At 60.8% G+C, this 27,337-nt stretch overlaps 5 protein-coding genes across 16 annotated transcripts in view; 2 read left to right on the top strand and 3 right to left on the bottom strand.

The window, feature by feature from the left end:
- The first annotated feature begins 135 nt into the window (after positions 1-135).
- ENTPD2 (ectonucleoside triphosphate diphosphohydrolase 2) lies at positions 136-9,798 on the top strand. Its single transcript, XM_039561659.1, has 9 exons — positions 136-552; positions 4,469-4,586; positions 5,085-5,235; positions 5,873-6,032; positions 6,125-6,352; positions 6,673-6,939; positions 7,144-7,263; positions 7,541-7,675; positions 8,683-9,798. Exons 1-9 carry the CDS (start codon positions 442-444, stop codon positions 8,881-8,883), a joined length of 1,491 nt encoding a protein of 496 aa, XP_039417593.1. The 5' UTR covers positions 136-441; the 3' UTR covers positions 8,884-9,798.
- A 1,563-nt stretch (positions 9,799-11,361) lies between these two features.
- On the bottom strand, positions 11,362-13,072 carry TMEM141 (transmembrane protein 141). 3 transcript variants are annotated; one of them, XM_039561661.1, is made up of 5 exons: positions 12,962-13,072; positions 12,791-12,857; positions 12,597-12,680; positions 12,297-12,428; positions 11,362-11,676 (listed from the first exon to the last, which is right to left on the bottom strand). In XM_039561661.1, the coding sequence occupies exons 1-5, from the start codon at positions 13,013-13,015 to the stop codon at positions 11,597-11,599; spliced, it is 417 nt and encodes a 138-aa protein (XP_039417595.1). In that variant the 5' UTR covers positions 13,016-13,072; the 3' UTR covers positions 11,362-11,596. The 3 variants fall into 3 exon arrangements, with proteins under 3 accessions (XP_039417595.1, XP_039417594.1, XP_039417596.1); XM_039561660.1 differs by having other exon boundaries at positions 12,297-12,680; XM_039561662.1 differs by lacking the exon at positions 12,791-12,857 and having other exon boundaries at positions 12,297-12,468; positions 12,962-13,068.
- Positions 13,073-13,223: 151 nt separating this feature from the next.
- On the top strand, positions 13,224-15,647 carry PAXX (PAXX non-homologous end joining factor). Of its 4 annotated transcripts, XM_039561656.1 has the most exons (7): positions 13,228-13,351; positions 13,445-13,505; positions 13,637-13,671; positions 13,800-13,990; positions 14,527-14,598; positions 15,057-15,150; positions 15,265-15,647. In XM_039561656.1, the coding sequence occupies exons 1-7, from the start codon at positions 13,266-13,268 to the stop codon at positions 15,302-15,304; spliced, it is 579 nt and encodes a 192-aa protein (XP_039417590.1). In that variant the 5' UTR covers positions 13,228-13,265; the 3' UTR covers positions 15,305-15,647. The 4 variants fall into 4 exon arrangements, 3 of the variants coding, with proteins under 3 accessions (XP_039417588.1, XP_039417589.1, XP_039417590.1); XR_005603237.1 differs by lacking the exon at positions 13,445-13,505 and having other exon boundaries at positions 13,224-13,351; positions 13,637-13,990; XM_039561654.1 differs by lacking the exon at positions 15,265-15,647 and having other exon boundaries at positions 13,225-13,351; positions 14,527-15,144.
- Positions 15,648-15,925: 278 nt separating this feature from the next.
- Positions 15,926-19,290, bottom strand: CLIC3 (chloride intracellular channel 3). Its single transcript, XM_039561658.1, has 6 exons — positions 19,192-19,290; positions 18,242-18,351; positions 17,763-17,888; positions 17,527-17,633; positions 17,032-17,207; positions 15,926-16,688 (listed from the first exon to the last, which is right to left on the bottom strand). The coding sequence occupies exons 1-6, from the start codon at positions 19,225-19,227 to the stop codon at positions 16,527-16,529; spliced, it is 717 nt and encodes a 238-aa protein (XP_039417592.1). The 5' UTR covers positions 19,228-19,290; the 3' UTR covers positions 15,926-16,526.
- Positions 19,291-19,601: 311 nt separating this feature from the next.
- ABCA2 (ATP binding cassette subfamily A member 2) overlaps positions 19,602-27,337 on the bottom strand; it is a 34,074-nt gene continuing 26,338 nt past the window's right edge. For all 7 annotated transcript variants that reach the window (XM_039561646.1, XM_039561649.1, XM_039561647.1 and 4 more), the window contains 13 exons: positions 26,766-26,913; positions 26,433-26,556; positions 25,480-25,612; positions 25,188-25,305; positions 24,890-25,068; positions 24,439-24,580; positions 23,975-24,109; positions 23,694-23,797; positions 23,331-23,423; positions 22,933-23,035; positions 22,660-22,797; positions 22,260-22,466; positions 19,602-22,024 (listed from right to left, as the gene is read on the bottom strand). In XM_039561646.1, coding sequence (XP_039417580.1) covers positions 21,989-22,024; positions 22,260-22,466; positions 22,660-22,797; positions 22,933-23,035; positions 23,331-23,423; positions 23,694-23,797; positions 23,975-24,109; positions 24,439-24,580; positions 24,890-25,068; positions 25,188-25,305; positions 25,480-25,612; positions 26,433-26,556; positions 26,766-26,913 — 1,660 coding nt within the window. In that variant the 3' untranslated portion in view covers positions 19,602-21,988. The remainder of the gene's footprint in view (positions 22,025-22,259; positions 22,467-22,659; positions 22,798-22,932; positions 23,036-23,330; positions 23,424-23,693; positions 23,798-23,974; positions 24,110-24,438; positions 24,581-24,889; positions 25,069-25,187; positions 25,306-25,479; positions 25,613-26,432; positions 26,557-26,765; positions 26,914-27,337) is intronic.

Genomic DNA, 27,337 nt, shown 5'->3' with positions numbered 1-27,337 from the left:
GGATGGGGTTGAACGTGGGGTCAAGGACCATGCCCGGAGGGGTAGATGGGGCTGATCCCAGGGACGTAGGCTGCGCCCAGGGAGGAGGGACAGGACTGGTCTGAGCCCTCCCGGTAATGGTGATGCTCGAGGGACAAAGCTGATTCTGCGGCCGGGGCGGTGCCCGAGGGGCCGGGGTGGGGCTGATCCCCAGCCACAAGGGGATCACAAGGATCGTGCCAGGGGGAGGTAGATGGGCTGGTCCCGGGGCGGAGGGGGCAGGAAGATCTGAGTCCGGGTCCGCAGGACTCGCAGCCCGGGGCCGCTCCGCGCAGTGCCACGGAGCCGGTGTCCCGCCCGGGTGGGCCGGGGCGGCGGTGACTCAGCCGGGAGAGGCGGGGGAGGAGGAGCGGCAGGAGCCGCCGCAGCCGCCGCCAAGCCGCTCACCTGCCCGGCCCCGCCATGGCCCGCCGCCTGGCCGCCCTGCTCCTGCTCCTGGCCCTCGGCTGCCTACTGGGCATCCTCCTTCTCCTCCTCGGCTCCGGGGACACGCGGGGCCCGCCGGGCTTCAAGGTGAGCGGGGCGGTGCGGGGGCACCGGGCGCGGAGTGGCGGCGGACACCGGGAGGTCCTCGGCTGCTGGGGGAGCCGCCGTGGGCACCCCAGTGTATGACATTCCCGGTGTGCGGATTACCGGTGCGGGAGAAGCTCCGGCAACAGGAGCCTCCCAGCGTCACGGGAGGGGCCGGGGCTGAGGGGTCCCTCATCTGCGGGGAGGGTCGCAGGGAGCAGCCCCCGCCGGCTGCGCAGGGACGGGGCCGCCCCAGTAGCGAGACACGTTGTGTGACACCTCCCCTGCGGGACCCCCGGCTGCAGGAGCCCCGGCTGCCCAACCCTTGTGCCTTAGGAGCTGCGCTTTGGGAGGGGAATCTGTTGGACACACTGAAAGATAGCGGCCCCCCGGGCCAGAACAGCCGAGTCAGCATCTGCTGCTGCGGCTCTGCCTGGACCAGGGCTCCCCTGCGCACCCCAGCATCTCCCCGGGCCCCACTGCATTGCCCAAGCGCTGCTGGGTGACAAATGCTTTCAATACAAGCTGCGGGTTCTTTTCCCTTTTTCATTGTAAATTCAGATGATGAAAGAAGTTCCCGAACAATTTCTTGTTGGCCAACTACTCCTTTCGTAGTCCAAGTCTTTTGTTTTAAAATAGTCCCAGGCTCTTGTCCTGAAAAATAGTTCATCTAAAACCCCCTTTTTCTCATCCCAAGCAATTTGCTTGGAAACTTTCTGAGCCAGCCTGCATGCCAGATGTGTTGCTGCCTTCTCTCTGGGTTTGTCAGATGTAATGAAGATTAGAATGAGAAGACGAGCTGCCTTAGCCAAGATGACCCTTACTGCTCTTAGTATAACTACCAATTATTAACTCCTTCTCTGTGACACCTTTCTTTGCCACCCATTGCCACATGCTAGGGCATCTTGGGCAGTTTTTCAAAGTGGATTTTATCTCTTGGAACGCAGAGGAATTAGACTGGTACCAAGATCCCCATATGTAGCACTTGGTTCAGCCTGGAAAGCCTTTCTTCTTCCTGGTTCCAAGACGGAACTTTGGTTTTAAACCAAATGAATTCCCAGAAACTTTTTTCTTGTGCTTTTTTTGGTGCTTTTTCACTCTCTGAGTGGTAGCACCTTTTAGTCTGCAGGCAGTGCTGCAGTTTAGGGCCAAGCATCCCTGAACACTTGCCTGGGTCCTGGCCCTGCTCTGCACAAGGCCTGCCCAGGGACGCAGGGTTCCTGGACATGCCAAGTGCTGCGAGGTCCATTCTGGCGTGTGCACCAGTGTCCAGCAGTGCCTGTTCCCATGGGGCTGGCACCGGGAAGGTGCTGAGGAGTTGCTTTTGCACAAAGCTCAGTGCTGTTCTGAGAATGCAGAACTTTGTGTTATTTGAACTCAGCCCAAAACATGCCTGCATGGCTTAGAGGTCGGTCCTGCTATGGAAGATCCTGGGCACATCTTCCTTGCTGACTCAGTCCACGTTAGCTGCTGGATAGTGATGTTCACTGCTGAGCTACAGCTCCACATCTTCCCTTTCCAGCTCCTTTGCTTGGAAGATAGCCCTAAAACCACCCTGGATTAGTTATCTTGCTGCTGAGGGACTGATCCTTCCCTTGTGGGTCTGCAGTGGAGCTCACGGCCTGACTGCCCTGAGCTGCTGCCTGCTCTTGACAGCTCTTTTCTTTCTTCTTTTGGCAAATGCATCTCTGGCAATTTCTGCGTCCTGTGGCTGCTGTGGCTACTGCAGCAGGAAGGAAACCTGTCGCAACTCACTGCAAACCTGCATGCCGCATGACCTCACCACCCTTGCGGGAGGTAGAATGTTGAGGGGCAGGGATGAGCCCCTCATGCAACATGGAGCAGCCTGGAAAGCCTGTGGGATGGGGACTGGAGTCCTGGGCATGGCCATGGGGCACAGGCAACAGCACATGGGGCATTCTCAGTGTCCCCATCTGCCTCTTCCCCTGGGCAGAGCCATACACTGATCAGGAGCCCCAAGCCCTACCCATGACCTTTGGGAACATCACTGTCCTCTGTGTCCCCTCTGCAGGGGCTTTAGGACTGAGCAGCCCTGACTGGGGCTGGGCTGAGTGATGTTGCATTGGGGAAGAGCCCTTGGGACCATGGGTGACCCAGGAGGCAGCAGAGACAGGGCTGGCATTGGAAAACTGTCCCAGTGTAGGGCCACAATGGGGACCCATCTGTGTCTCTCTGCCCTGCAGCCTCACCAGGGTCTGGTCAGGGGGTTCTGTTAGAAAAATCCCTGTGCCACCAGGAGATGCTGGTGTTGGGGGCTGTCCCACATGCATGAGACCCTGCCAAGCCCTGGGCGCCAGCAGGCAAATATGCAGAGGCAGGTGAGAAGGGTGATGGGAGCCAGGTGCTGGCATGGGAGTGTGCCAGGGCATCCTTGTGTCTCCCCAGCCCTCATTTGCAGTGTGCTTGTTAGCAGGCGCAGGGCAGCTCAGCTGGCAGAGCTGAGGGCAGCACTTACGCTGCAAACACTAACGGGGTGGGCTTTTATCCTCCTCCCTGGGGCTTCCCACCTGTAGGGCCCCTGCAGTCCACCTGCCCATGCTCGTGGCTCAGCTGTGACTCAGACCCACGTGGCAGAGCACTCTGCTCTGGGGAATGCAGTGGTTCTGATACCCAAGCCCAGGGTCTGGGCAAGGACAGAGGCTAGGACAGGGACAGGATCTGGGGCCAGGGGCTGGCACTGTTGCACAGCACTGTAGGTGACCCCATTCATGATTTATGTGTGAATGCTGGAGGCATGGGGTACCCTCAGGACTGGAGGAAATGACATTCCTTCATCACTGGGAACAAACTAGGCTGCCCAAGTCTGCCTTGGTGCCTTCGCGCACCATGTGCTCACGGTTCCCACCCCTGCTAACTGCTGCCAGGCGAGGACGGCTTCTCCACAGGGACAGGCCGAGGTGCCAAACTCTGTGCCCCCAGGAGGGGCTGGCACGAGGCTGTGGCTTCTCTCATGCCAGGGTGGCCATGGGGTGAGCTGTGGCAGCAGTTGGCCAGGCACTCTCTGCAGTGGCAGTGCCATTGTGTTGCAGCACATCACCTCAGCTGGGCTAAGCGCTGCCGCCGCCACTGCCAAGGCCGAGGGACCCACGGGATGCCCCTCACCCACCACTCCACACCTGGTGGCAATGGGCTGGGGGTCCAAGACGAGAGACCCCCACCCTGACCCACAGGTGTTGGCAGCAAAGGGCACTAGGATGTGTCTACATGGGGCAGCCAGTTCTGCATCCTGCCCCAGCAGTGCCACTGTAACCCCAACACGTCACCTCTGCATGGGGCTTGCCCTGGGCAAGCGGGGCAGTGGGGGCTCAGGTAGAGGGGTCTGCCCGGGGGTGCTGCAGGCAGCATGTATGGTGTCCCCTCCCTGGGAGCTGGGTAACCTTGTTTGGCAGGAGGAGTAGAGTTATTTATAGCCAGAGAATGGCCGAGCCATACAAGGGCAGGAGGGATGAGGGGCCTGGCTGCCCTTCTTTGGCCAAGAGCATCCCAAGGAGCCATTTCAGGTGTCCCCCCCCACCACCAGGGACCTGGTGCCATGGCTCAGCACAGATGCAGGCAGCCAGGAGTGATGGTAGCCTGCAGTGGGGGAAGAGCCCTCTGGGCTGCACTCAAAGGGGCCTCCTTACCCAAAAAGCCAGAGTCCCTGTACTGTTCCAAATAGCATCCCAGGATGGCCAGTATCCTACTCCCAGTCACATCCCAGGCAGTGCCCTGTTTGGGCAGGGCTGTGCCAGGCTGGGCTGAGCAGAACCTGCCTCTGCCAGATGATGCTCCAGAGCTGCTGGGCACTGAAAGGGTAGGAATGGTTGTGCACTCAGCCCCAGTGCCTTCCCTTGGGAAGGGCTGGAGCAGCCAGGGGGCCTTCGGCCTCCAGGCCTGACCCACTGCCTTCCCCCTGCAGTACGGCATCGTGCTGGACGCTGGGTCCTCCCACACCGCCATGTTCATCTACAAGTGGCCTTCAGACAAGGAGAATGACACCGGGGTGGTCAGCGAGCACAGCATGTGCGATGTGGAGGGTAAGGGCTGGCCCTGGCCCGGGGCCAGGGGCTGGTGGTGGTGTTTGTTGCATTCCTGTGGCAGGGCAGCATGGTGTGAGTGCCCCTGCCAAGCCCAGCTGCCTCCCTCGGTATTCACCCGGGTAGTGACGTGTTCTAAAGGGTTCAGCTTTATTGCCAAAATGTCTCCCAACTCCCCCCAAGGCTTGCAGCTGTGCATGCTTGTGGTTTGTCTTTTCCTGGCAGGTACTGAACCACCAGGGAACAATCCAGCTCCCTGCCTAGCCCAGTGAGGAGCCAGGGTTGGTTTTTCACTCTCCATTTATCAGCCTTTCCCAGACTGTCAGCCAGCAGGGGATGCAGTGTGGGCAGGGAGATGTGGCTGGACCCTGGATGGCTCCATGCCCACAGAAATCTGCCTTTTGGACAGCCTGGAAGGGGCAAAGCTGCTCACCAGGCATCTTCCCACTGAGCATCATCCCCTCACCAGCAGGGAGCAATGCTGTTTCCTCTTCACAGGTCCTGGCATCTCCAGCTACAGCTCGAACCCTCCGGCAGCAGGGACAAGCCTGGAGCACTGCCTTAACCAGGCCCTAAGAGATGTGCCCAAGGAGAAGCACGTGGGCACCCCGCTTTATCTGGGTGCCACAGCTGGCATGCGCCTGCTCAAGTGAGTGCTCAGGGGGCCCTGTCATGCCACTCTGCGGTGCCACCCTGACATGCCAGCTTGCCACACACAGCAGGGGTGGAGGTGGTGAAGGATGGCTGAAGTGTTGCCCCTTTGCTGGGCAAAGCTCTTCACCAGCCAGCTGCCCAGTGTGGTGTGCCCTGCAGAAGCGGTCCTGCCTTTCAGAGGAGGATATGCTCTGCAGGGTACAGCCAGCACAGTGCTAGGGGAAAGGGGCTGGTGGGGCACCAGCATCAGGATAACCCACCCAGACTTTTTGGCTTGCTAGTACAAAAATCCCTTGCACCACTGCCAGCTTGATGGTACACAGTGAGAATAATCACCCGTCAAAAAGCACACGGGGAGGAGTTGTGCTCCCCTCACCCAGCCCAGGCAGGATGGATCCCATTGTCCCAGCAGGAGGGAGCACACTTCATTCTTGCTACCTGCCTCCTCTGGCAGAGACAAAGGGAATTAGCTGGCAGTTTTTTGGGACATGCCTATAGGTACCCAGGCAAGGGCTCACCTCTCTCCTGGGCCCTGCTGTGGCAGTGCTGGCCCCCAAAGGCTGTTGGGACAGGGAGGGTTCTGCCGCACTGTGGCACAGCCCCGTCACTCTGCCCTCTTGCTTGGCCCACAGCATTGCGGACCCGCAGGCATCGGACGCTGTCCTCAGAGCTGTGGCAGCCATGCTGAAGACGCACCCCTTTGATTTCCGGGGAGCAAAGATCCTATCAGGGGAAGAGGAAGGGGTCTTTGGCTGGGTGACCGCAAACTACCTTCTGGAGAACTTCATCAAGGTGGGCAGGGGACAGTGACATCCAGTGGGATGGCTGTGGTGGCTGGGCAGCTCATCATACGCCTATGCCTGCTTTTGTCCTTCTTGGCTCAGCGTGGATGGCTTGGGGAATGGATCCAGCCTCAGAAGAAGACCCTGGGGGCCATGGACTTTGGAGGCGCTTCCACACAGATCACCTTTGAAACCAGGGACACGATTGAAAACCCCAGAAATGAGGTGGTGCTGAAGCTGTATGGCCAGGCATACAAAGTGTACACGCACAGCTTCCTCTGCTATGGGAGGGACCAGGTCCTCAAGAGGCTGCTCTCCAAGCTCCTCCAGGTACAGTGTGTGCTTGATGTGGATGCTGGCTATCACGACCCCACAGTTGCCCCCTCATCCCAGTGTTTACGCTGTCCCCCAGCCCTGAGCCAGCTGTACACCTTTACCAGCCAACTCCGGTTTTGCCCCCAACCCTCTCCTGTGTTCCCAGGGCTTTCTCTCACCATCTCCATTAGGTGATGCAGCCCTTGGCTAGAGCCAAGACAACCCAAGCCATTTTGAGACATTTTTGGCAACTGCTCTGTGTCTTGCTGCTCAAGCTCTGGGGGAGCTGTGGCTATGGCACAGCTCATGCATCCTGTGTGTCCCTCCTCTGACAGACTGAGAGCTACCAAGAAACTGTCTCCCATCCCTGCTGGCCCATGGGCTACAACAAGAGCCTGTTGCTGAGCAGCATCTATGATAGCCCCTGCACAGAGAAGGAGAGGCCAAGCCTTGCTCTCAACACCACCGTTACCTTGGTCGGCACCGGGAACGGCAACCTCTGCGCTCTGCATGTCAGCAAGCTCTTTGACTTCACCAACTGCTCCTTCTCCCACTGCTCCTTTGATGGCGTTTTCCAGCCGAAGGTTTCAGGAAACTTCATTGTAAGTCCTGGCAAGGAGCAGGGTGGTGACCCAGCTGCTGGCTGGGCAGGTTGTCCCCAGCTCCCCAGCATCATGTGGCAGCAAAGCCAGACCCCCAGCTCTGCAAGGGTGGTTGTTGGTGCCCACCACGCTGGCCAGAGTATCTGCTCATGGTGAGAAAGTTTGCTCCCAGCCTGTCCCACAGTGCTCCTTTCCCTCCATCAGGCCTTCTCTGCCTTCTTTTACACTGTGGACTTCATCCGGACTGTGATGGGGAGACCTGTGCACCTGCCCAGTGACCTGAAGGATGCCGCAGAGACCATCTGTGCCACCAGCTGGAGCGAGGTGGGCTCCCTGGGCATGGCGGGAAGGAGGGGGCTGCTTCACGTGGGGCATCACCCAGGCTTTGAGAGAAGCCCTTGGAGGACACTGGGTTTCCTGGCACCAACTGAGTAGGGGGAAGGCAATTGATGGCTCCTACATGGGATTGGGAGGGGGCTCAGGTGTGTATGGGCAGCCTTGGCCTCACAGATACAACCACCATGAGCTTCAGGCCACAGACACAAGTCTGGCCATTGCTGGCTTGACCCCTCTTCTCTTTCCCTCTGTGCATCCCACCCAGCTGCTCCAGAAAGCCCCCAAGCTGGAGAAGAGGCTGCCAGATTACTGCGCTGTCAGCACATTTGTGTATTTGCTCACCACCAAAGGCTACAGCTTCAACAATCACTCCTTCCCCAACATTGCCTTCCAGAAGAAGGTGGGTAGCACCAAAATACATCCCCATCCCATGGGATCTCTTTGGAGTTAGGCCAAAGAACCCTGCAGGAGAGATGATCCCACATGGAAAAAGAGCCAAGCAGAATCAAGGAAGATCTCAGTGAACAGGGGCAGGATGGAACTCTCAGTTTTTGTAGGGATCTCCTGGGGGATGGAAAAAAATGAGCTGAGCTGGCTGTGGGGTAGTCATGGGGTCAGGTCCTTCAGCCCTTCCTTGGCCCTCAAGACACCAGCCATCGCAAACAATGCTTTGCTGAAGCTTTTTGAGAAGTTACCTCAGGGCAGGATCCCACTTTTGTCAGCACATGCCATGGGATGTGCAAGGAGATCAGGACTGGCCTGAGCGTACAAGGTCTTACTCCCCGGGGATGAGCCCAGTTCAGCTCAGGATGGTCACTGCTCTGTCCCTGGGCTGGCTGAACCTGTGAGCAAGCAGGGGCTCGGGGGGCTGTGGGCTCTCCCACACTCTTCTCCCTTGGGCTGACACTGAGGTGGTCCCTGAAAGGTCTGAAGCACAAGTCTTGGGAGAAGCGGCTGAGGGAGCTGGTGGGGCTCAGCCTGGAGGAAAGAAAGCTCAAGGGGGACCTTCTCACTCTCTACAACACCCTGACAGGAGGTTATAACCAGGTGGCGGTTGGTCTCTTCTCGCAGGTAACAAGTGACAGGATGAGGAAATGGCCTCAAGTTGTGCCAGGGGAGGTTTCAGTTAGATTTTAGGAAAAATTCCTTCATGGAAAATGTGGTCAGGCATTGGAACAGGCTGCCCACGGAAGTGGTAGTTACCATCCCTGGAGGGATTTAAAACACGTGCGGATGTGGCACTTGGTTTAGAGGTGGCATTGTCAGTGCTGGTGTTACTGCTTGGACTCCATGATCTTAGACGTCTTTTCCAACTTGAATGATTCCATGATTCTATGATTCTAAGGTCTCCTGAGGCCCATGCAGCTGGGCTGGCTGGATGGTGACCATGCCATGCTGTTTCCACAGGCAGGAGACACCTCCATTGGCTGGGCCCTGGGCTACATGCTGAACCTCACCAACATGATCCCGGCAGAGAAGCCCTCCTCCCACAAAAGCATGTTGTACAACTACTGGGTCATCCTCATCCTGCTCTTCGTGGTCACTACCCTGACATCCCTGGTGACTGCCATCTGCCTGCTCCGGCACAGCAAGTCCAGCATAATCTGATGGTGGGGACAGGGTGGGCCGTGTCTGCAGGACCAGCACCATCCTACCTGCTGGAGGCTCCATGGTCTGAATGCTTGGGATGTGGCAAGTGCTCAATGTCCTCCTCCAAGGCCTGACACTGTCCCAAAAGGAAAGCTGTCCCCTTTTGCCCTCCCCTTGCCCTCAAGCTGCAGGAGAGGAGGGACAGAAGAGGATCACTGGCCCTGTGGGAGAAGGGCTTAAATATTTCCCAGCACTACTCAGGGATGGACCCTGGAGCAGGCTCGGGAATGGGACATTCAGAGCTAGGACATCTTTTTGCCACCAGAGTTGAGCTAGACTGGGACAATGAGCCCAGGCAACAATAGGATTCATTTTCATGTGGATGAGTGGGGAATATTACTTACACTAGTCCTTATAGCCAACCTCGCTAGCCTGTCCCTGGAGCATCAGCCCTGCCTCCTGGGGAGCTCTGGGCATCACCGGTAGCCCATGTTGTCTTTCTGGCTGATGCACAAACCCCAATGACCTTCCCGAAGGCAAGGTCTTGGCCTTGGCAATAGCTTTGGGTAAGGACTTAGCAACAAGCAGATGTGGGAAGATGGCAGCTTCCAGGTCCCACTTCAACAACCAGATATTGTGCCTTCCCTATCCCCATGGTTCCTACACCAGACTTGCCTTTGCCACAGCCAGAGACTCCTGCATGCCCTGATTCCTGCGGCTCTGTGGTGCATGGCCATGCTGGCACAGAGGGGATGGGCTCCCGCACGGCGGGGCTTTGCTCCACTTTGAGCCCGGCATCGCCCCACACCAGGCAGCTGGAGGATGCACCTTCATTTCCAATTGAGTAAAAACAGGGATGTGCAAACATGAAGAAGGTCTGGTTTTGTTTGTTTGAGTTTTTTTAATAATCTGAAATAAAACTTTGTAACCACTGCTATGGCTCAGTGGCTTGTGATCAGCAACAGGCACTTCAGCCTGGCTGGCCCATGGGGGCAGAGCCCCTCAGCCACATCCCTAGGTCAGGCTCTGCCCAAAACTCTCAGCCCTTGCAGCCTGTCCAGTGGTAAGACACCATCATGGCTCTGTGCGCTCTACCAGCCTGGAGACCACCTCAAATAGACCAAGGTGGCCTGGAAACCTCACTCCAGACCCAGGCCCACCTGGAGGTGGAGGTGCCCCAGCCAGCCACAGTCGCCAAGCTCATGTTTTCTCAGTGCTGGAGGTGCAGTCACCCCAAAGCCAGGGGCAGGCAGCTCAAGCTGTCCCTCACTGCCACAGCCCCCACGCAAAACAACCTGCCAGCAGCCTCCACTGCCAGGGCCCAGCGCTGGTGCTCAAGGACGGCAGCAAAGCAGCTCACATTTGCTGCTGCACTCACTGGCAACTCAGAGACACCAGGACACACACTGTGGTGCTCGGCAGCTGCATGGGGCTGGTCCCAGCTCTCCAATCCATCGGGAAGCCTCCCCCTGCCCTGCACATTCCACAAACACTGGAGAAGAGTGGCTGTAGGGAGCTGCAGTTTCTCACTGCCCTCTTTGCTCCTGCTGGCAGCACAAACTCTGCTCCGTGGGTTTGCTCACTTCCCAACACCCTTCCCTGCTCCAGCTGAACTCCTGAAATGCCATGCTTGACTTAACACAGCTGTTCCCTGCAGCACTTTGCTTTCAGCTCTTCCACTGGCTGCTCCCCATCTCTCTGCACAGGGCAAACCTGATTCCAGTTCAGATGATGCTGTGAACCCCCAAACCCACTTTCCTCCCCAAGCTCCTCATCTCCTCAGCACAGGGACTCCCTCCTGTGGTGAGGCTCAGGGCCTGTCTACGTAGCTCACACGAAGGAGAAGGCACTTCTGGTTCCTGAGGCTGAAACGCTGCTCTAAGAACCCAGGCAGCTCCCAGAATTCAGGCTGGGTTTCCTCTTCTAAGAAATTCAGCTGCAGCTGAGTCAGAGCTGGACAGCCACCAGGAGCAGACAATTTACCTAGTCAACACTGGGAGTCTGACATTAGGAAAAACCCCACATGCCCCGCTGCGTGCATAGGATTTGAGACAGTACCATTCCCTTGCCAAGTAGTTATGGATCCGGACAAGCAATCTGGGACTAGCCAGTGACAGATGTGCCCATGGCACATGGTCACCCCTGTTGCAGGGAAAGAGGACACCCCAGAGGCCACCCAGCTGTGGGGCTCAGCTCAGGCCTGTTCAGGTAAGTATGAAAAGCCTTGCTGCTGCAAGAAGCTGTCCCTTGCTGATGCAAGGGACACGGGGACTGGCTGGGCTCAGGAAACATAGGGGACACAGCAACAGCTCTGCCCTCACAACATAGCCCAGACCTCTCTGTGCCTGCAGCCATCTCAGAGCAATCTAGTTGCTGACTGAGTGTGAGTGCCATCGCCACAGAGGGACCAGAGCTCTCTGCTCCAACATTCACTGCAGAAGTTGCCTCAGGTTGACATTCGCCACCTGCTCTCTCCTTCACCTCATCCACAACAAGTGCCTGCAGCTCTCAACCTTTATTGTACCCCCAGTGCAATGTGCAGAGGCCATGGAGCAGGCGGCAGCAACCCCCGAGGTGCCTCCACCATGCTCTCACTGCAGGATCGAGTCCTCTGAGCTTCCCAGCAGTGTCACCAAGCCCACCAGCCTCACAGGCAGCATGGGCAGCGTCACGTGGGGCAGGCAGGAGGAGGTGAAGTGGGACACGGGCACAGCCTGCTATGCTCTGCTGGCTACTCCACCACGTCACCGTACCTGTTCTTCCTCACCGATGTTGCGGCGCCGTCCCCGTCCTCTGCACTGCGGAGGTTTTCTGCAACAGAAAGTACAAGTTCCCTGGACCTCCAACTACCCTGGGGAGTTTTCCAAGAATGGGCAAAGAACCACAGAACCTTGGGGAAGCATGTAAAGCCTCTTCAAGTTGGCTCAGCTTTGGAAGCTCAAGGTATGTGTGGGAGAGAGCAGCGAGCAGCCATGAGAATTGTCCAGCAGCGCCTGTCTTGATGCCCCTCCAGTTCTGCCCACCCTACAGAGCAGCAAACCACTCCACATCTCAGTCGCTCTCTCCTTCCCTTAGCTTCTCCTTCCTCTTTCCAGCAAATGAGCCTTTTGTGCTGGCTCTGGCGAATACCCAAAGCAGGCAAGGCAGGAGGCAGCAGCAAGCGCACCCAGCCCACCTCACCAGCCCTGCTCAGGAATCCACTGTGCCAGGTGCACAGATGGACGTGGGAGGCACGAAACCAGGTAAGGAGCTCCACCCACCATGGGTGCTCCTGCTCCCATCCCTTGGCTGCAGGGTGCCACTATGGGACTTATATTGGCAATGACACTCACCAGCTTAATTATAAGACAGGAACAGCAAAGTAAGTATTGCAGCAGGGAAGAACCAGGCATGACAAGCTCAGGGAAAGCAGTACGAAGATATGACTGTACCTGCGGGCTGAGACACCCCACCAGTCACGCTGAGCTCCTGTGGGGACTTGCCTGTCTCCAGGTAAATCCAGAAGTTGGAGCATTTCTGCGTCTCAGCTCTGGTTACCACGTAGCTTCCGAGGGACCCTGCAGCTGGGGAAGCCGAGGTGCGCCTGAGATTGCCAGCAGCATCCTGGTGGGGACAGCACCTGCTGCCGCGACCCCTCCTGAGCCCTCGGGGCCGGGGCACAGGAAGGTGGCTGGAGAAAGGGACACGCCACCGGCAAACACCCCTCTGCACCGCCCGGGCTGGGCACTTACCCGCGGCCAGCAGCAGGCTCCACTGATGGCTGTACGGCAGCTTCTGCCGCGCCAGCTTCTGCACTGCGAAGGCGGCCCCGCTGCCTGCCGAGACCGGGGCCGAGGTCACCGGACACGGCCGGACGTCCCCGCTGCCCCCGGGGAGCGGCCAAGGACAGCCCGGGCGATGCCCAGGTGGCTGGACCGGCCCGTACCTGCCAGGAAGGTGCCGATGCCCTTCATGAAGGCGTGAGACTGGCAGGCCGCGTACTGCTGCAGCGCCTGCGGGGACGCGTCAGTGCGGGGGCCGGAGGCCTGCCCGGCCCCCTCAGCCCCGGCCTCCCCGGCACCCCCCGGCCCCCCAGCCCGTCCCCCGCGGCGCGCACCGGGTGCTTGGCGGCCACATCATCCTCCACCCGCCGCACGCCCAGGTTGACCATGGCGGAGCTGCCGGGCCCGGCCCTGGCCAGGACCCGCCCTTTTCCACCGCCCGCCCCTTTCCACCGCCCGCCCCTTTTCACCGCCCGCCCCTTTCCACCGCCCGCCCCTTTTCACCGCCCGCCCTTTCCACCACCCGCCGCTTTCCACCACCCGCCCCTTTTCACCGCCCGCCCCTTTTCACCGCCCGCCCCTTTCCACCGCCCGCCCTTTCCCCCGCCCGCCCTTTCCCCCGCCCCTTCCGCCGCGGCCATGGCGGAACCGGTCGGGCCGTTTCACCTGCTGCGAGCCGCGCCGGGCCGATTTCTCTGCTACTGCGGGCCCGACGGCGCCGTCTAGTGAGAGCGGGGCGGGAGCAGGAGCGGGCGGGGGGCGGGCACGGGGCCGGGCGGGGGTCGAGCAGCCCTGGCCTGAGCTGCTTCCTCCCTCAGTGTGACCGACGCGATGGAGGTCTGGGCCGGGGAGCTCGGCGACGGCCCGGCGCTCGGCTGCGTATGTAGCGGGGGGCCAGGGGGCGGCGGGTGAGCTCGGAGCTGAGACGCGGGGTGCCGGCGGGGCAGGGATGGACCTGAGCCCAGGCTAGGCCGTGTTGGACGCGCTCTCCTCCTCCTCTCCCTGTGCAGCGGTGCCCGCCGGAGGAGCACGGCGCGATGCTCAGGTGGGTGCCGCCGCCCTGGGACCTGCCTCGCTCCGGGCACCTTCTCAGCCCGGGCTGCCCCCACCGCAGGCCCCAGCTCGCCCGGGGCTCCCTCTCTGCCCCGCTCCCCTCACCGCCGCTCCCCGCAGGGCCGCCCTGGGTCACGGGGCCGCCGCGCTGAGCCTGGGCCCGGGTTCGGCCACGCTGCGGCTGCCGGAGGAGCCGCGGTGCCCGGCCCTGGCCCTTGCCCAGCTGCCCGCCGCCGAGGCGCGCAACCAGCTGCGGGCGCTGGTCTTCGGCATGGCCGGCTGCATCGAGAGCCTGGAGAGGCGCCTGGAAGGTCCGTGGTGGGTTTAGAAGGGGAGAGGGCTGGCAGCTCCTGCCACCTTCATGGGATCGTCACCCGCACCTAAAGTGCCCTAGGTGGCCCAGTTGAGCGGCAGCGGGCGAGTGCTGTGCATCAGCCCGGGTGGGTTCTTCTCACCGGTCCCAGTGGGACAGCAGCGGAGCTGCCATCGCTTCCCTGTTCCGGCTGGCCCGTTCTCAAAGCCGGCCGGGGTCTGCACCAGACCCCCGCGGGCAGAAGAGACCCTGCCTGGGCCCAGAGGGCACAGTGGTGTGTCTCTGTGTGGAAACTCAGCCCTCTCCTCATGGCCAGCACCACACCAGCATCCTGAATGTGGGAGTCACCTTACAGACATCTTTGTTTGAGGGGTCTGGGAAGATTTTGGAGCAGCAGCCATCTGGATGGAAGTGCTGAGAGGAGAATGGGGCTCAGATTGGCTATGGAGGGAGCTTGCTGGGGAGGCTTGACGTGCTGCGTGCGGTATTGGGGGGTGTTGTCACAAGCTTTGGCTCTGGCTCCTGTCTCAGTAGCAGTGGAGACGTTGGCATCTTCCTGCAGCCCCGAGAGGAACGCTGCCCGGAGCCAGCAGCTCTTCCTGCCAGGTAGGCGCTGCCAGGGGCACCTGCCCTGGTCCTGCAGTCTTGTGTCTTCTCCTCCCTGGAGGCTGCTGGTCCTGTATCCATGTGCTCTCCAGGACACTCGGAGTGCCCTCGGCTGTGGCTGCTGGCAGCCACCCATTGTCCTGGTGCTGTTCCGGGCAGAGCAGGGGCAGGGCTCGATGTGGTGGCTCTCGGGGTGTTTGGGATGCTCAGGTCAAAGGCTGGGCATTGCCAGCCTCAGGAGGGCAGGCTTTGCTGTGCTTCTGGACTGGAGGCTGTGGCAGGTCCATGGCTCCTTTTGGGAGAGGAGGCCAAGTTTGGCTCTTCCTTGTGCTCTGTGGCTGCTGGTCCTGCCAGGCTGGGCTCCCGCAGGCTCCCTCTGGCCCTGGAGGGACTGGCAGGGCTGCCAGAGCTCTTGGCTCACCTGTGATCTGTGTCCTGCTTGTTCCTGACCGAGGCAGATCCCAGCCCCAGGAAGAGTAAGGCTTCTGGCTCAGCTTTGCCAGCCAAGAGGAAGGTCCCGGGGGAGTCTCTCATTAACCCTGGTTTCAAGAGGTCAGTGCTGGGGCTGGGCACTGCTCCCTGGGCACCCTGTGAGCTCTGCTCTGAAGCTGTGTGACAGCAGGGCATGGGGCTCGGGGCTCTGATGCGTCTTCCACATCCTTCCAGCAAGAAGGCGCCATCTGGAGTGAACTTCGAGGACTCCTGATGGGTGCTGGCCTGTGCCCTGATGACAGCTCTGGGGACCCCTATGGACCCCTGTGTCTGAATGAGGGGGTGTCCCTGTGTTCCAGGCCTGCTGAGCTCCTCGCACCCAGGGAGACAACAGAGCCAGCAGCACCTGGCAGCCACCCCTCAGCTGGGGTGGTGGCAGGGCCTTTGGGGGGGAAGATGGAGCAGAGGGGACACCAGCATGGTGGGTTTTTCCCCCTGCAGCTCTTCCCTGCAGGCAGGGACCACCTCCTGACCTCACTTACCATGAACTGGTGGAGTTTGGATGGAACGATCACCTGTGCTTTGCTTCTTGCCAGTAAAGGTGTTTTTAGCCAGCAGGTCTCTCTGGGTGTGTCTGTCCATTCTGCCTCTCCCTTTTGCAGGAAGCCTCGGGCCTGTTTCAGCTGAACCCGGAGGTCCGGGCCTCAGAGAAGTTCCCTTCCCTGGCAGCTTTTTGAAAGTGGGCTGATGGGTGTGTGGTTAGAGCCTGGCCAACCCGTCTGGAGAGCTGGGAGGGTGGGCTCTGCCTTGCTGGGCACTGGGAGAGGATGAGGAGGTCAGTACAAAGCCTTGTGAGGGAGGAGCTGCTGGGATGGTCAGTCCAGACTCACACTGGTCTTGCTTGCAAAGCCTTTATTGATTTCCAGGAACTCTGAAGCTTAGCTTGGGCTTTCTCTGCTTCACAACCCCCAAGTCTGCTGAGAGCTTCCTAACAGCAAGTTCTGGGGGGAAATGACCGCTGCCCATTGTCTGTGCCATCCCCCTCCAGCTCCGTTCCTAGGTCTCTCTATGGCTGTGCCAGGTCTTCTCACCCAGTGCAGGTGTGAGGGCACCCTGTGGCACCTATTGCCCAGGCAGGTTGGCACAGTGTGCCTAGGCAAGTGGCTGCAGGGCAGCTTGTTGTCCCCAGCTCTGCCCCTGCCCTCAGCTGGGCACAGCTTTGGCACTGATGGCACTGGTGGCCGTGCCCCCTTGCCCTCACCCTGATGCTCGAGGGGCCACGGGGTCCTGGTTGTGAGGAAGGCTGGGTGGCACAAGAGGGGCTGAGTGCACTGCAGATTGCTGCCAGCACCTGGGTGCCAGTGGAGGGAATTTGGGTATGACGGGCACATGTTGTACTTGGCTCTCCTGAGCGCCTGCAGGCAGGGTCAGGGTGGGTGCTGACCTCCTGCCTGACTCCAGCCTTGGCCCTGCACCCACCAGGGCACGTGCCCAGCTCACTGCGGTGCCCGGACCACGGAACGATAGGCTTGTATAATCTCCTGGCTCTTGGGGCAGGTGTATTTGAACTCCTTGGTTTCACTGGCACTGCTGAGGTACCGCCACACGCCCCGCAGGTCCTTGGGGATCCCAAAGCGGCGGTAGTGCTGGCACACGACCTGCGGGCACAAACGGGGAAAGCCTTGCCTGACACTGTGCCAAGGAGGGCAGGCACCAGTTGGGAAGGGTGGCAGGGAGCCAGGGGACATCCCTGGTGCTGCACAGTCGAGGGCTGGCACTCGGGAGGGGATGCAGAGGGGAGTGGGATCTGTGGGGAGGGCATTGTGCTGGGCAGGCCTCCTGGGGAGAGGGATGCTCGGGGACACACAGAGCTGACAGAGCAGCTGGGAAAGGAGCAGGGGCTTGCTGTAGGCACCAAGAGGAAAGTGAGAGCATGGAGCCAGTGGCATGGGGATGCCAGGGAAAGGAGAAGGGCATGGTACTGGGATGCCCTTGGCTTACCTGAACAATGTTTAGCTTGGGCAGCAGGTTGCAGTCGGCCAATGTGAGGTGGTCTCCGTCGAGGAAGCGGCGCTGCGAGGCCCGGAGGTGGGGGTCGCGGGCCAGCTCGTGTTCCAGAGGGGAGCTCAGGTACTCATCCAGCTTCAGCAAGGCCCGCAGCAGGCTCCGCTGCAGCACTGCAGGGAGGGTGGCCAGATCACAGTCCAGCCCTGCTGCGGGCATGGGGACCCTGCTCTGCTGTGGCCTCCTCCCAGCCCAGCCCTGTGTCCAGGCAGCACCTGTCAGCCTCTTCCCACCTGGCTCAGGCTGGCACCTGCCTCTGCCCTCCCACAGAGACCTGGCACAGCCACACTGACCCACACAGGGAGGGCAGTGCCTGGACAGACCCAGCCGTGGTCTGGGTGGGGGGACTGGGAAAGCTCAGTATGACCAAGCTCGGCTTTGGGGTGTGGCACCTGAGAGGTTGCACGGGGTGCTCCCCCACCCGCTCCTCACCGTCGTCCTGGGCAGGCACCGGGTTCTTGATGAAGGCGGAGAACTTGTGGAAAATGTCGTTCCCAGCCAGGCTTGACTCTGGGTACTGCGGGACCAGACTGGGGCACCTGCGGGGACAAGGGCACAGCTGAGCCAGGTGGCAGAGGCTGACAGGCTCATCTTCCCTCTTCCCTCAGCTTGTCCTGCCCTTCTTCGGGGGCCCCCTTCCCCCTCTCAAGGCAGCACCAGCCACTGACATGGGGGGGCCCAGCTGATCCTCCAGGAACTCCTCAATGGCGATGGTGTCGGTCTTGGGCTCGCCGTTGTAGAGCAGGACTGGCAGCTGGGCACCCGGTGCGAAGTCCTTCAGCACGTCCAGCGCCCTGTGGGAGATGGGGACACCGCTGATGCCTGGCACGTCCAGGGTTCTGCAGAGCACCTTGTGTGTATGTGTGTGTTCAGATGTGCACATGTGTCGCAAGCAAAGGGAGTTCTGGGAGGCCGGTGCACAAGGTGGTGCCCTCGGGCCCCTCCTGCCTCAGTGTGTGCCCAAGGAAATACCCGCCAGCCTCCCCTAAACACCAGGGGTCACCTGGGGAGGTACAAAAAGCTCCACGCATCCCGTAGTGCCCGCCCTTCACATCCTTCCCCAAACCGTTGGGAACCTACCACCCCCCACCCTGCACGTGGTCCTGGAGCCAGGGCTGGCACTCCTTGGGAGGGGGCCACCACTCACCTCTTCACGTCCACAGTGGTGAGGGTGAAGGGCACTCCTTTGAGCAGCAGCACCATGAAGAGCCGCTGGCAGAAGGGGCAGTACCCCACGCTCTCCCCATCCTCGCTTGCCTGTGGGCACAGAGGGAGAGCTCAGCTGCGCTTTCACCCTGGCGTGGCTCCAGTGGGGGCAGCCCCAGAGGGCACAGGGTGAAGATGGTAGGGCACAGCCTGGCAAGCTGTGCTGCAGTCCATGGCACCTGCTATGCCAGGCAGGGCACCAGCCCCTGGCCCCTGCCTGCTCCCAGGGCCTCAGTGCCACACCCCAGGACAGCCCCGTGGCACAGCAGGTGCTGGCCTTGGCACCCTCTGGGGACAAGGACCCGAAGGCTGCACCAGCCTCACAGTGCCAAGGGGACAAGGGCTTCAGAGCAGCAGTGGCAGCAGGGGCGGCTGTGGCAGGGGATAGTCCAGCAGCAGAGACTGTGCCGGAGGAAGGTGACAGTGATACTGGTGGCCTTGTCAATGCCAGCCACAATCCCGGGTGAGCCCTGTGCTGCCCTGCACAGCTGGCCAGACTGCCCCGGCCAGGCGGTGCCTGGGAAGGGCCCGGCAGGTGCAGGCAGATGCTGTGGTGCTGGGCTGCTGGGCCCTGCTTTGGCGGAAGGGGGAAGGGGGGGGCAGAGGGGGGAACCTGGTCCAACCTGCCCAGGTTGAGTCCCCACAGCCCCTGTGCCTGCAGGGCAGGAAGCAGCAAGCAGTGTGCCCTGGAGAAGAGCCCGAGCCGCCCGCTGCCTGTTGCCAGCCCCATTGCCTACCTGGTGCCTGACGCGCTACCTGCCCCTCTGCCTGCCCGGTGCCCCGCATCCGGGCCCTGCACTGGGCAGGGGCAGCCCAGCCACCCCACTGCAGCACTGCCAGGGTTGGTGGCTACCCACTGGCCTGGGGCACTGACCTCGGGATCCCCCTCACCTTGATGAAGAGCTGGATTTGGGGTTTCTCGGCCATGCTGCGTGGCGGCTGCTGCTGCACTGCTGGCTGCACCCTGAGTGCCCCAGCTGAAACCACGGCCCCTCCCAGCCCACATTCCTCCTCGGGGTGCACCCGCTCCCACCCACACCTGGCCCCACAGCACAGAGAGGACGCCCTGCCATGGGGCCCCGCCACCGTGGCTGCTGCCAACCCCAGGCCAGTAAGGGCAGCTGGTGGCATTGCTACCGCTCCTGCCTGTACCCCCAGCCACCCCACGCTGCCTGAATGATGCGAAGCACCGGGCACAGCCCCGTGTTGTGCCCAGCACTCCTTGCCCCTAGCAGGATCCTGCACCCCCCACGCTGGGCACTGCCACTCCCCTCCCCGGCCAACGACACAGCTTCAAAGGATCCAGTTATTAATTTTTATTTAAAACGATCATTATTTTCACATTTCATCTTTGTTTTGTTTGGTAGCAATATACAGGCAGCTCCAAGACGTCCCCAGCCCCAGGGGCCCCATGCTCAGGGCTGAGCATGGCACTGGCGCTGTGCCCGCGCTGGTGGCCAAGGACGTGCAGAGGGAGGCAAGGCCGGAAGCGGGGGGCCAAACTCAACCAAGTGAACAGTGTTAAGGCAGCAGCCACCCCTGCCCTGGGGCAATGCCCCGGGGCACTACCTACCCGCTCCCACCCTTGGAGTGACTGCAGCAGGGACTGTGCCCACGAAGCCCTAAACCCAGGGCAGGGAGGCCACCGTGGCCACCCAGGCTGTACGGGCACCTCCACTGACCCTTAGAAGCCATGGGGATGACGGCATGGTGGCAGGGGGAAGACTGGGGACAGGCGAGACACTCTGTGACTGGGGTGCCAGTGCCCCGCTGGAGCCCACAATGCAGTGACAATGCAGTGTGGCAGGTGTGGGGCTCGTGAGGATACAGCCCAGAGCACAGCAGCACTGCCCACCCTGGGCTGCCCAAGCTGACAGCTGGGGATCAAAGATGACACTATTATCCCCTCTCCCTGGTGGCAAAGGGCAAACTTTGAGCTGGCTTGTCTCCCAGCATCCACTGGGGAAGGCAGAGTGTGGCCAGCAAAGGAGCAGGGGCATGCTGATGGGGGCTGCCCCCCCGTGCCATCCACCCCATCCCAGATCCAGCCAGTTTCCCACGTCATTAAAAAAAATACGGTCTGAAAAATCTGAAAATAGAGCTTCTTCCCCCAGTTTTCCCCCTATTGAAAATACTGTATATTGTATCACAATCTATAGCAGGTGGTATATGGGGCTGATGGGACCGGGGTGCACGGAGACAACCGAGGGCAGGCCCTGCTAGGGTCCCCAAGCGGGGCCAGAGCCACCCTCCCCCCACCTCCCATGGCAGCCAGCTGAGGTGCCTGGTGCTGCTCAGGGCCTCCAGCCAAGCCTGTGCCACAGAGGCTGAGAGGGAAGCAGAGCACACAGGGCAGATGGGCCACGGGTGCTCCCCAGAAAGGTGCACGGCCACCCTGGGGTGTTGCAAAGACTGTGGCACCCAGCAGTGGGGGGTCGGGGCCAGCGTCACAGGCCCTGCTGCCACCTTACCCTCTGGGCACAGCTGCAGATTGTTGAGAGCTGCAGGCACCAGCCATGGTCCCTGTGGCTGACAAGGCAGCAGGACCCTCTGCAAAAAGGAGGGGCACTGCTGGCTGAGGGGGTGCCCACTGCTGGCCAGTGACACGGCCAGTCCCACGCCTGCAGTCCATCCTTCCTTCCCCACCGCCCCGGGCACCACTGCCAGGCTGTGCCGGCACCCACCCTGACTGTCCCAACCTCGTACCTTAAGGCCACCCCACTACCAGCTTCCAAAGCCATCCTGGGGTGCAGCAAGCCCTCTCCTAGTACCACCAGTGACCCAAGCATAAGAACCTAGTGCAGGTGGTTCCTGTACAGGGCTTGACACTGAGGAACAAGTGTCAGGCCAACAGCGACGTGGAAGGGGACACAGCAAAAAGGTGGCAGAGCTGCAGCAATGCCCTGGATGGGGGAAGCAAGTAGTGAGGGCAGGGAGGAGGGCAGGGTGAGAGTCTCGAGGGTGAGGGACATGGTTAGGGGCAGAGGAGAGAAACAGCTGGTGCCAGCATGTGAAATACCCTGTGAAATACCCCTCTGCCCCGCCCACGTGCCTCTGCAGTGGCACTGCTGCCTGGGGGACAAAGCCAGTGCCCAAGGCCAGGCAGGGCCAGGGCAAACCGACCCCAGGGTGGGCAGGATGTACCAGTAGGGCCAAGACCCCCAGTGACATCCCAGTGGTGACAGAAATCGGTCACGGGTGAAGCACCAGAGCACCTGCGCCCCTGCAGTGCCCAGGGCAGCACCAGGCAGGGGTGATGTGGAAGCAGCCATCCTTCTTCTCGCTCCACGGGGCCCGGCCTGGGGGGTACCCACAGCCAAGGGTCCCCAGAGTGAGTGCAACACAGGTGTCCAGCCAAAGGCACCGCTCACAGGCCCCTGTGTCTCGGCCCCAAAGTGAGTGGGGCTGGCGCTGCTGGCACCAAGCCGTGTCCTTTCCTTCAGTCTCCGTCCACGGCACGTTGAGGACCATGCCCCCGGCACCACGCAATGACTCTGCTCCAGAGCTGAAGGGGACAAAAGCCACCCCAGCGGTGGCTTGCGAGGTCCATCCAGGCATTGCTGTACCCACTGTGTCCTCCCTGGCACGTGGCTCCGGCTGCGGCAACTCCGCTCCACGGGGCAAAGGGAGGGGAGAGGCCAAAAGGGTTTGGTGGCTTCAAGCCGGGAACGTGGCTGTCCCCGGGGTCTCAGCACAGCGTGTCCGTGTTGAAGGAGAGCTGAGCCTGAGCAGGGAGACAGGCAGGGCTGAGGGGCTGCCCACCTTGCCAGCACACCCAGGGCATCTGGGGCCAGAGTCCGGCACAGGTGGCAGAGCAGACACCTCTCCAAGAGAGCCCCCACCCCTCCCGGGCCCTGCCCTGGCTCCATTGTGTCACCTCTGTGGTGTCACAGCATCCAGTCCCAGGGCCCGTGGCAGGGACACAGGTGCAACAGCCAGATCTGGGGACAGCCTCTCACCCTCTCCTCCTCAAAGCTGATGAGGCCTTCGTCATCGGTCTCCAGGTCCTCCTGCTCCTCCACCACGAGGGCCCGCAGCTCAGTGGGGGCAGTGCGGGGGCGCAGCAGGCTCAGCACACGCTCCAGGGGCGACTGCAGGACGCAGCTGGGGCTGGTCTCCTGCTGCTCCAGGTTGTCACTTTGCTTCTTGGCAAAATTCACAAACACCTGAGGAAGAAGGGGCAGGAGTCTCAGGTATCCTCCACCCCATGCCGCCAGGTCAAGACCCGGTGCATCCTGCCGTGCGGTGCCTGTCACCGTGTTCCCCATCTAGCTCCAACCCCTGCCCCAAAGGCAGATCCTGCCTGGCCACCCTCCCTGGGGACAAGCATCCAGCTGCCCGTGCTGTCCCCAGTCTCACATTGTCCAGTGTGGTTTGGCTGACAGAGTAGTCTTCAATGCCCAGCACATCCACCACCTGCTCCATCTTGCTGAAGACCTGTGCCAGTGAGATCTGGTCCGACTTCAGCTGGTACTGGGCCTTGGTGTGATGACGCTCCTGGGGGGTGGTCACAGAAGGGGCACTGAGCCCTCACTCCCAGACTCCCTCCCATCACCCCATGGAGGATGAAGGCTGCTTGTGCCCCAACGTGGGGGCTGGCAGGGGACAGCATGGCCACCATGGGCAGCTCACCTTGAGGACAGCCTCAGGGAAGTTACGGTTGAAGAACCTCACCACCTCCTTGACGTTGAGGCTGGACTTGGTGCGCACTGTGATCATGTAGCCATCGCCAAACCTGCACAGGAACAAGGTACCCCATGAGGACCTGTCCCCTGATCTGCAGCCCCGTGACCCTATGGAAGGGGACGATGCTCTCAGGCAGCCACTGCTGGACACCAGGCCAGTGGCAGGGCACTTCAGTGACCCCGTTCCCTGCCCACCTCTAAAGCAGCACCCGCACAAAGGGCTGATATCTCGTCACGGATGCCACACTGTCACCCAACCGTGGAGATCCAGCCCCTTCCTGCCCAACAGCCCACACAGGCTGCTGGGCCCCATGCAGGCATGCTGGGCTCCCACCAGGCTCTTACCTGTTCTTCAGATGCTGAATGCTGCCAAGACACTTGAGCCGCCCGTTCACCATGATGGCCAGGCGGGTGCAGAGGGCCTCGCACTCCTCCATGCTGGGATGACAAGGGAGGCTTCAGCGGGGGGCATGGGAGGACAGTGCCAGGGCTATGGTGGGGACAGCTGGGGAGCTGGGCCCCCCAGACCATCACCCAAGTGCTGTGGCCCCACCACCAGCGATGAGAGAGGGCAACAGAGGGCATCCCAGGCTCCCCCTGCTCCTCGTGCCCCTACCAAATCCCATTCCCTGGGGACTGGGGAGCCCCCTCCCTCCCACACAGCACCCCAGGTGCTTGCAGGCACCATGGGCACAGAACCCCCTGGACCTGTGAGACGTGAGCACCACGGAGCGACCCGTTTTGATGACATCCAGGATGAGGTTCCAGAGGAAGCGCCGTGCCTTGGGGTCCATCCCTGTGGTTGGCTCATCCTGGGGGACAGACAGCACTCTCAGACATGCCAGCCCTGGGAGGGACCCTGCCACTCCCTTCCTGTCCTGAATCCAGCTCAGGCCACCATCCCACACTCCAGGAGATGCGTGATGTGTGGTGAAGCTGGGGGGTGGGCAGCTCCCACCCGGGGTCACTTTTCCACCCTCAGGGCGCACCAGGAAGATGAAGGCTGGGTATCCGATGAGCGCGATGGCTGTGGACAGCTTCCTCTTGTTGCCCCCGCTGTAGGTGCTGGCAGGCTTGTCGGCGTACTTGGTCAACTCCAGCTTCTTCAGTGCCCACTTGACCACCTGCAAGGCATGGGGGGCTGCTGTTATCCTGCCAAGGCCACAGAGCTGGCAGGGGTTCGGCTCCCTGGCACTTCAGCTGCTGAGGGGACTACAAGCCATGTGCCAGTCAGGGGAGCCCCATGGCAGCCCCTGGCACAGCCATGAGCACTGGTGGGGACCTGTGAGTGCATGTGCCTGGCCCTGGCAGCCCACGTGGGCACACCGCCAGGGTGGCACTGCCACGAGGGCAGCAGCACCTGCTCAAGCTGCCACTGCTGCCCAGTGAGATGCCATCGCTGTGGCGCAGCACCAGCCCTTGGATGCTGCCAAGTGCTTGCCCAGAGCCCTACCCGCTCCTCATCCTTCCAGGGGATTCCACGCAGGCGGGTGTAGAGCTCCAAGTGCTCCTGGGCTGTCAGCTCATCAAAGAGTGCATCAAACTGGGGGCAGTAGCCCAAGCTCTGCTGGACCTGCAGGAGCTCCTTCAGAATGCTGTGGGAGAGGATGGAGGGGTTGTGGGAAGAAGGAATTCTTTTTGTGAGGACTGCTGCTGAGCCCCCTTTCACACGCCTTTACACTGGAGCATCTCCTCCCAGGTAAAACCCCACTGGGCAGCCTCAGCCCACGGCCACTGTCTCTTGCCCCACATCCCAGAATGATGGTCACCAAGGAGGACACAAGGTTGCAGAGTCCTACAGAGACACACAAGCTCACTTACGCTGCTTTATCCTGGGAGCCCTCCAAGCAGACCCCATCCCATCCCATTCCCAGGAAAGCAGGCAGCCCCCAGCCCCCCCTAACCTGTGTCCATTAATGAAGGCCTCTCCACCCGTGGTGCTCTCATCCCCTGTCAGCATCTTGAATGTTGTGGTCTTGCCCGCACCGTTGACGCCCAGCAGCCCAAAGCATTCCCCGGGGCGCACGCCCACACACAGCCGGTCCACGGCCAGGATGCGCCCAATCTTGCGGGACTTGTACACCTGGCAGGGAAGGGGACGGGGACTCAGCCCACCGGGAGCCACCTGGACCCCCTGCCCCACCCACATCCCTGGGCTAGGCTGGTCCCAAGAGTCTCCCTGCACCCTGATGCAGCCCCCACCTTCGTGAGGTTCTCGATCTTTAGCATGTCGTTGTCGGCGTCACCACGCAGGACCCGGTGCCTCTCATTGGCCACGTCGATGTCATCCTCGATGGGTTTGGTGGAGACGGGCAGGCGTCTGTGGGAGGGGGCAGGGGCACGGGGGAATGTGGGACCAGGAGCTGCGTCCCTGACAGGCCCGGGCAGCTCCCACTCAACACCACCAGAAGGGCAGCCTGAAGCTCAAGGGTCCCCAATGGCAAATCTTTACCCCATGGCCAGTCCCAACATCCCTGCCCCATGCCACACTCACTGGGGCTTCCGGAAGAAGTTGTACTGGCACATGATGGTGATGAAGAAGCCAACAAAGCCTTCAATTGTCATGGCAACAAGCCCCCGTGTCACGATGTCCCACTCGAAGGGTGATTTCATTTTATCGAACTGCCCTGAGCACAAGGAAGAGGAGAGAGCAGCTAGGGACACCTTCCCATGGGGACAGCTTGGTTGTACTTCCTGAGCTGACCCATGACAATGACACTGCTCCCCCACCACAGCTGCCTGGGCTGGTTGCAACACGATTCCCTCTCAGAGCATGGGTGCTGTGGAAATCATCTGGCAACTTTTCAACCTCAGTAGGATGAATCGACCCAGCTGAGAGTGGTATCAGACGGATTTGTCAAATCTCGACCCAAAATTGTCCCTCATGATGCCAGCAGCACCTGGCTTATGTACAGAAGCTGCTCAAAAAGCAGAGAGCAGGGGAGCTTCTGAGGCCAGGCTGAAGCTGTAACTGGCAACAGGCTTGTGTGGGTTGGGCAGCACAGCCCCCAAGAGACCCTGTCTGGAAGAAGAGTCCCTGCAGCCCCCATCCCTCCTGTCACAGCACAGACCCACCGTGGCCCACCACAGCTACACTATGGCCCCACTAAGATCCACCACAGTCTCACCACAGCCCACCACAGGCAGTGTGCAGCAGCAGCAGAACCACACGCCTCTGTCAGGGCTCACACCCTCCTCTCCCCATGGGGCTGGTATGTGAGATGTCCCAAGGAACCGCTTTCAGCAGCACTGGCACCATGCCACTGCTGACCCTCAGCCGTGTCTCTTTCTGTGCCCCATCTAGTCCACCCCCTTGGCTTTTTGCTCCAGGTTGCTCTGGGCCTCGGGACACCCCCACGGGGCAGGCAGAGGGGATGTGCCAGCATTGTAGTCCCCTCCAGCCCCCCATGCCCTGGAGCAAGGGAGGGAGAGAACAAGAGGCCATACCAATCTTGGCATAGTACTCATTGATGTATTCATTGTAGGCCATCTCCATCAGGCCGTGGCCCAGGTTGTAGTTAGGGAACACGAGGAAGCAGCTCTTCAGGTAGCTGTTCACCACCTTCAGGTCCTGTGGGTACAGCAGAGAGGACACAACCATCAAACAACTCTGAGTGAATGGTAGGATCAGGATCCCCAAGATCCAGCCCAGTCAGGTCTCATGGCTGATCCTGCTGGGAACAGAGACCTCCTGAGGTCCCTCCCAGACTGAGCCACCCCACAACCTGATGTCAGTGTCTCCCTTCCCAGTGGCCCTTGGCAGAGCTGTGAATGCCACACCTTGTCGTGCTCAAAGAGCTGCAGCAGGAACGTGGCCACAGTGGCTGTGATGCCAATGAAGAGGTTGATGACGATGAGGAAGACGTAAGCAGAGCTGGGCACCTCAAACCAGAAGGAAGCTGGGTACATGATAGGAGTGATAGACCAGCTGGGGAGGTGAGAAGCAGAAGCACACATCAGCATGGCAGGAGAGGGGCCCCCCACCTTGGGACTGCCCATTTCCAGCCTGCTGTTCCCAGGCTCTCCCACCCCAGCCCTCACAGCCACCCCACCCCAACCAGCTATGGGGCTGCAGAACATCACAGAATGGTTTGGACTGGAAAGGACCTTTCAAGGTCATCTAATCCAGTCCCTGGCCATGGGCAAGGACACCTTCCACTAGTGCTCCAACCTGTCCAACTTGGCCTTGGACTTTTCCACAAATGGGGCAGTCACAGCCTCTCTGGGCAATCTGTGCCAGGGCCTCACCACCCCCATCGTGAAAAATTTCTTCTTAATATCTGGTCTAAATGTCTATTCTTTTAGTTTAAAACCACCGCCTCATAAGACTCTGGAAGCATCCCCAGTGCCTC

The sequence above is a fragment of the Corvus cornix genome, chromosome 17, assembly GCF_000738735.6.
Source record: "Corvus cornix cornix isolate S_Up_H32 chromosome 17, ASM73873v5, whole genome shotgun sequence".
Classification (NCBI taxonomy): Eukaryota; Metazoa; Chordata; class Aves; order Passeriformes; family Corvidae; genus Corvus; species Corvus cornix.
The sequence above is the reverse complement of the archived record's forward strand: the minus strand, read 5'-3'. Positions and strand labels throughout refer to the sequence as shown.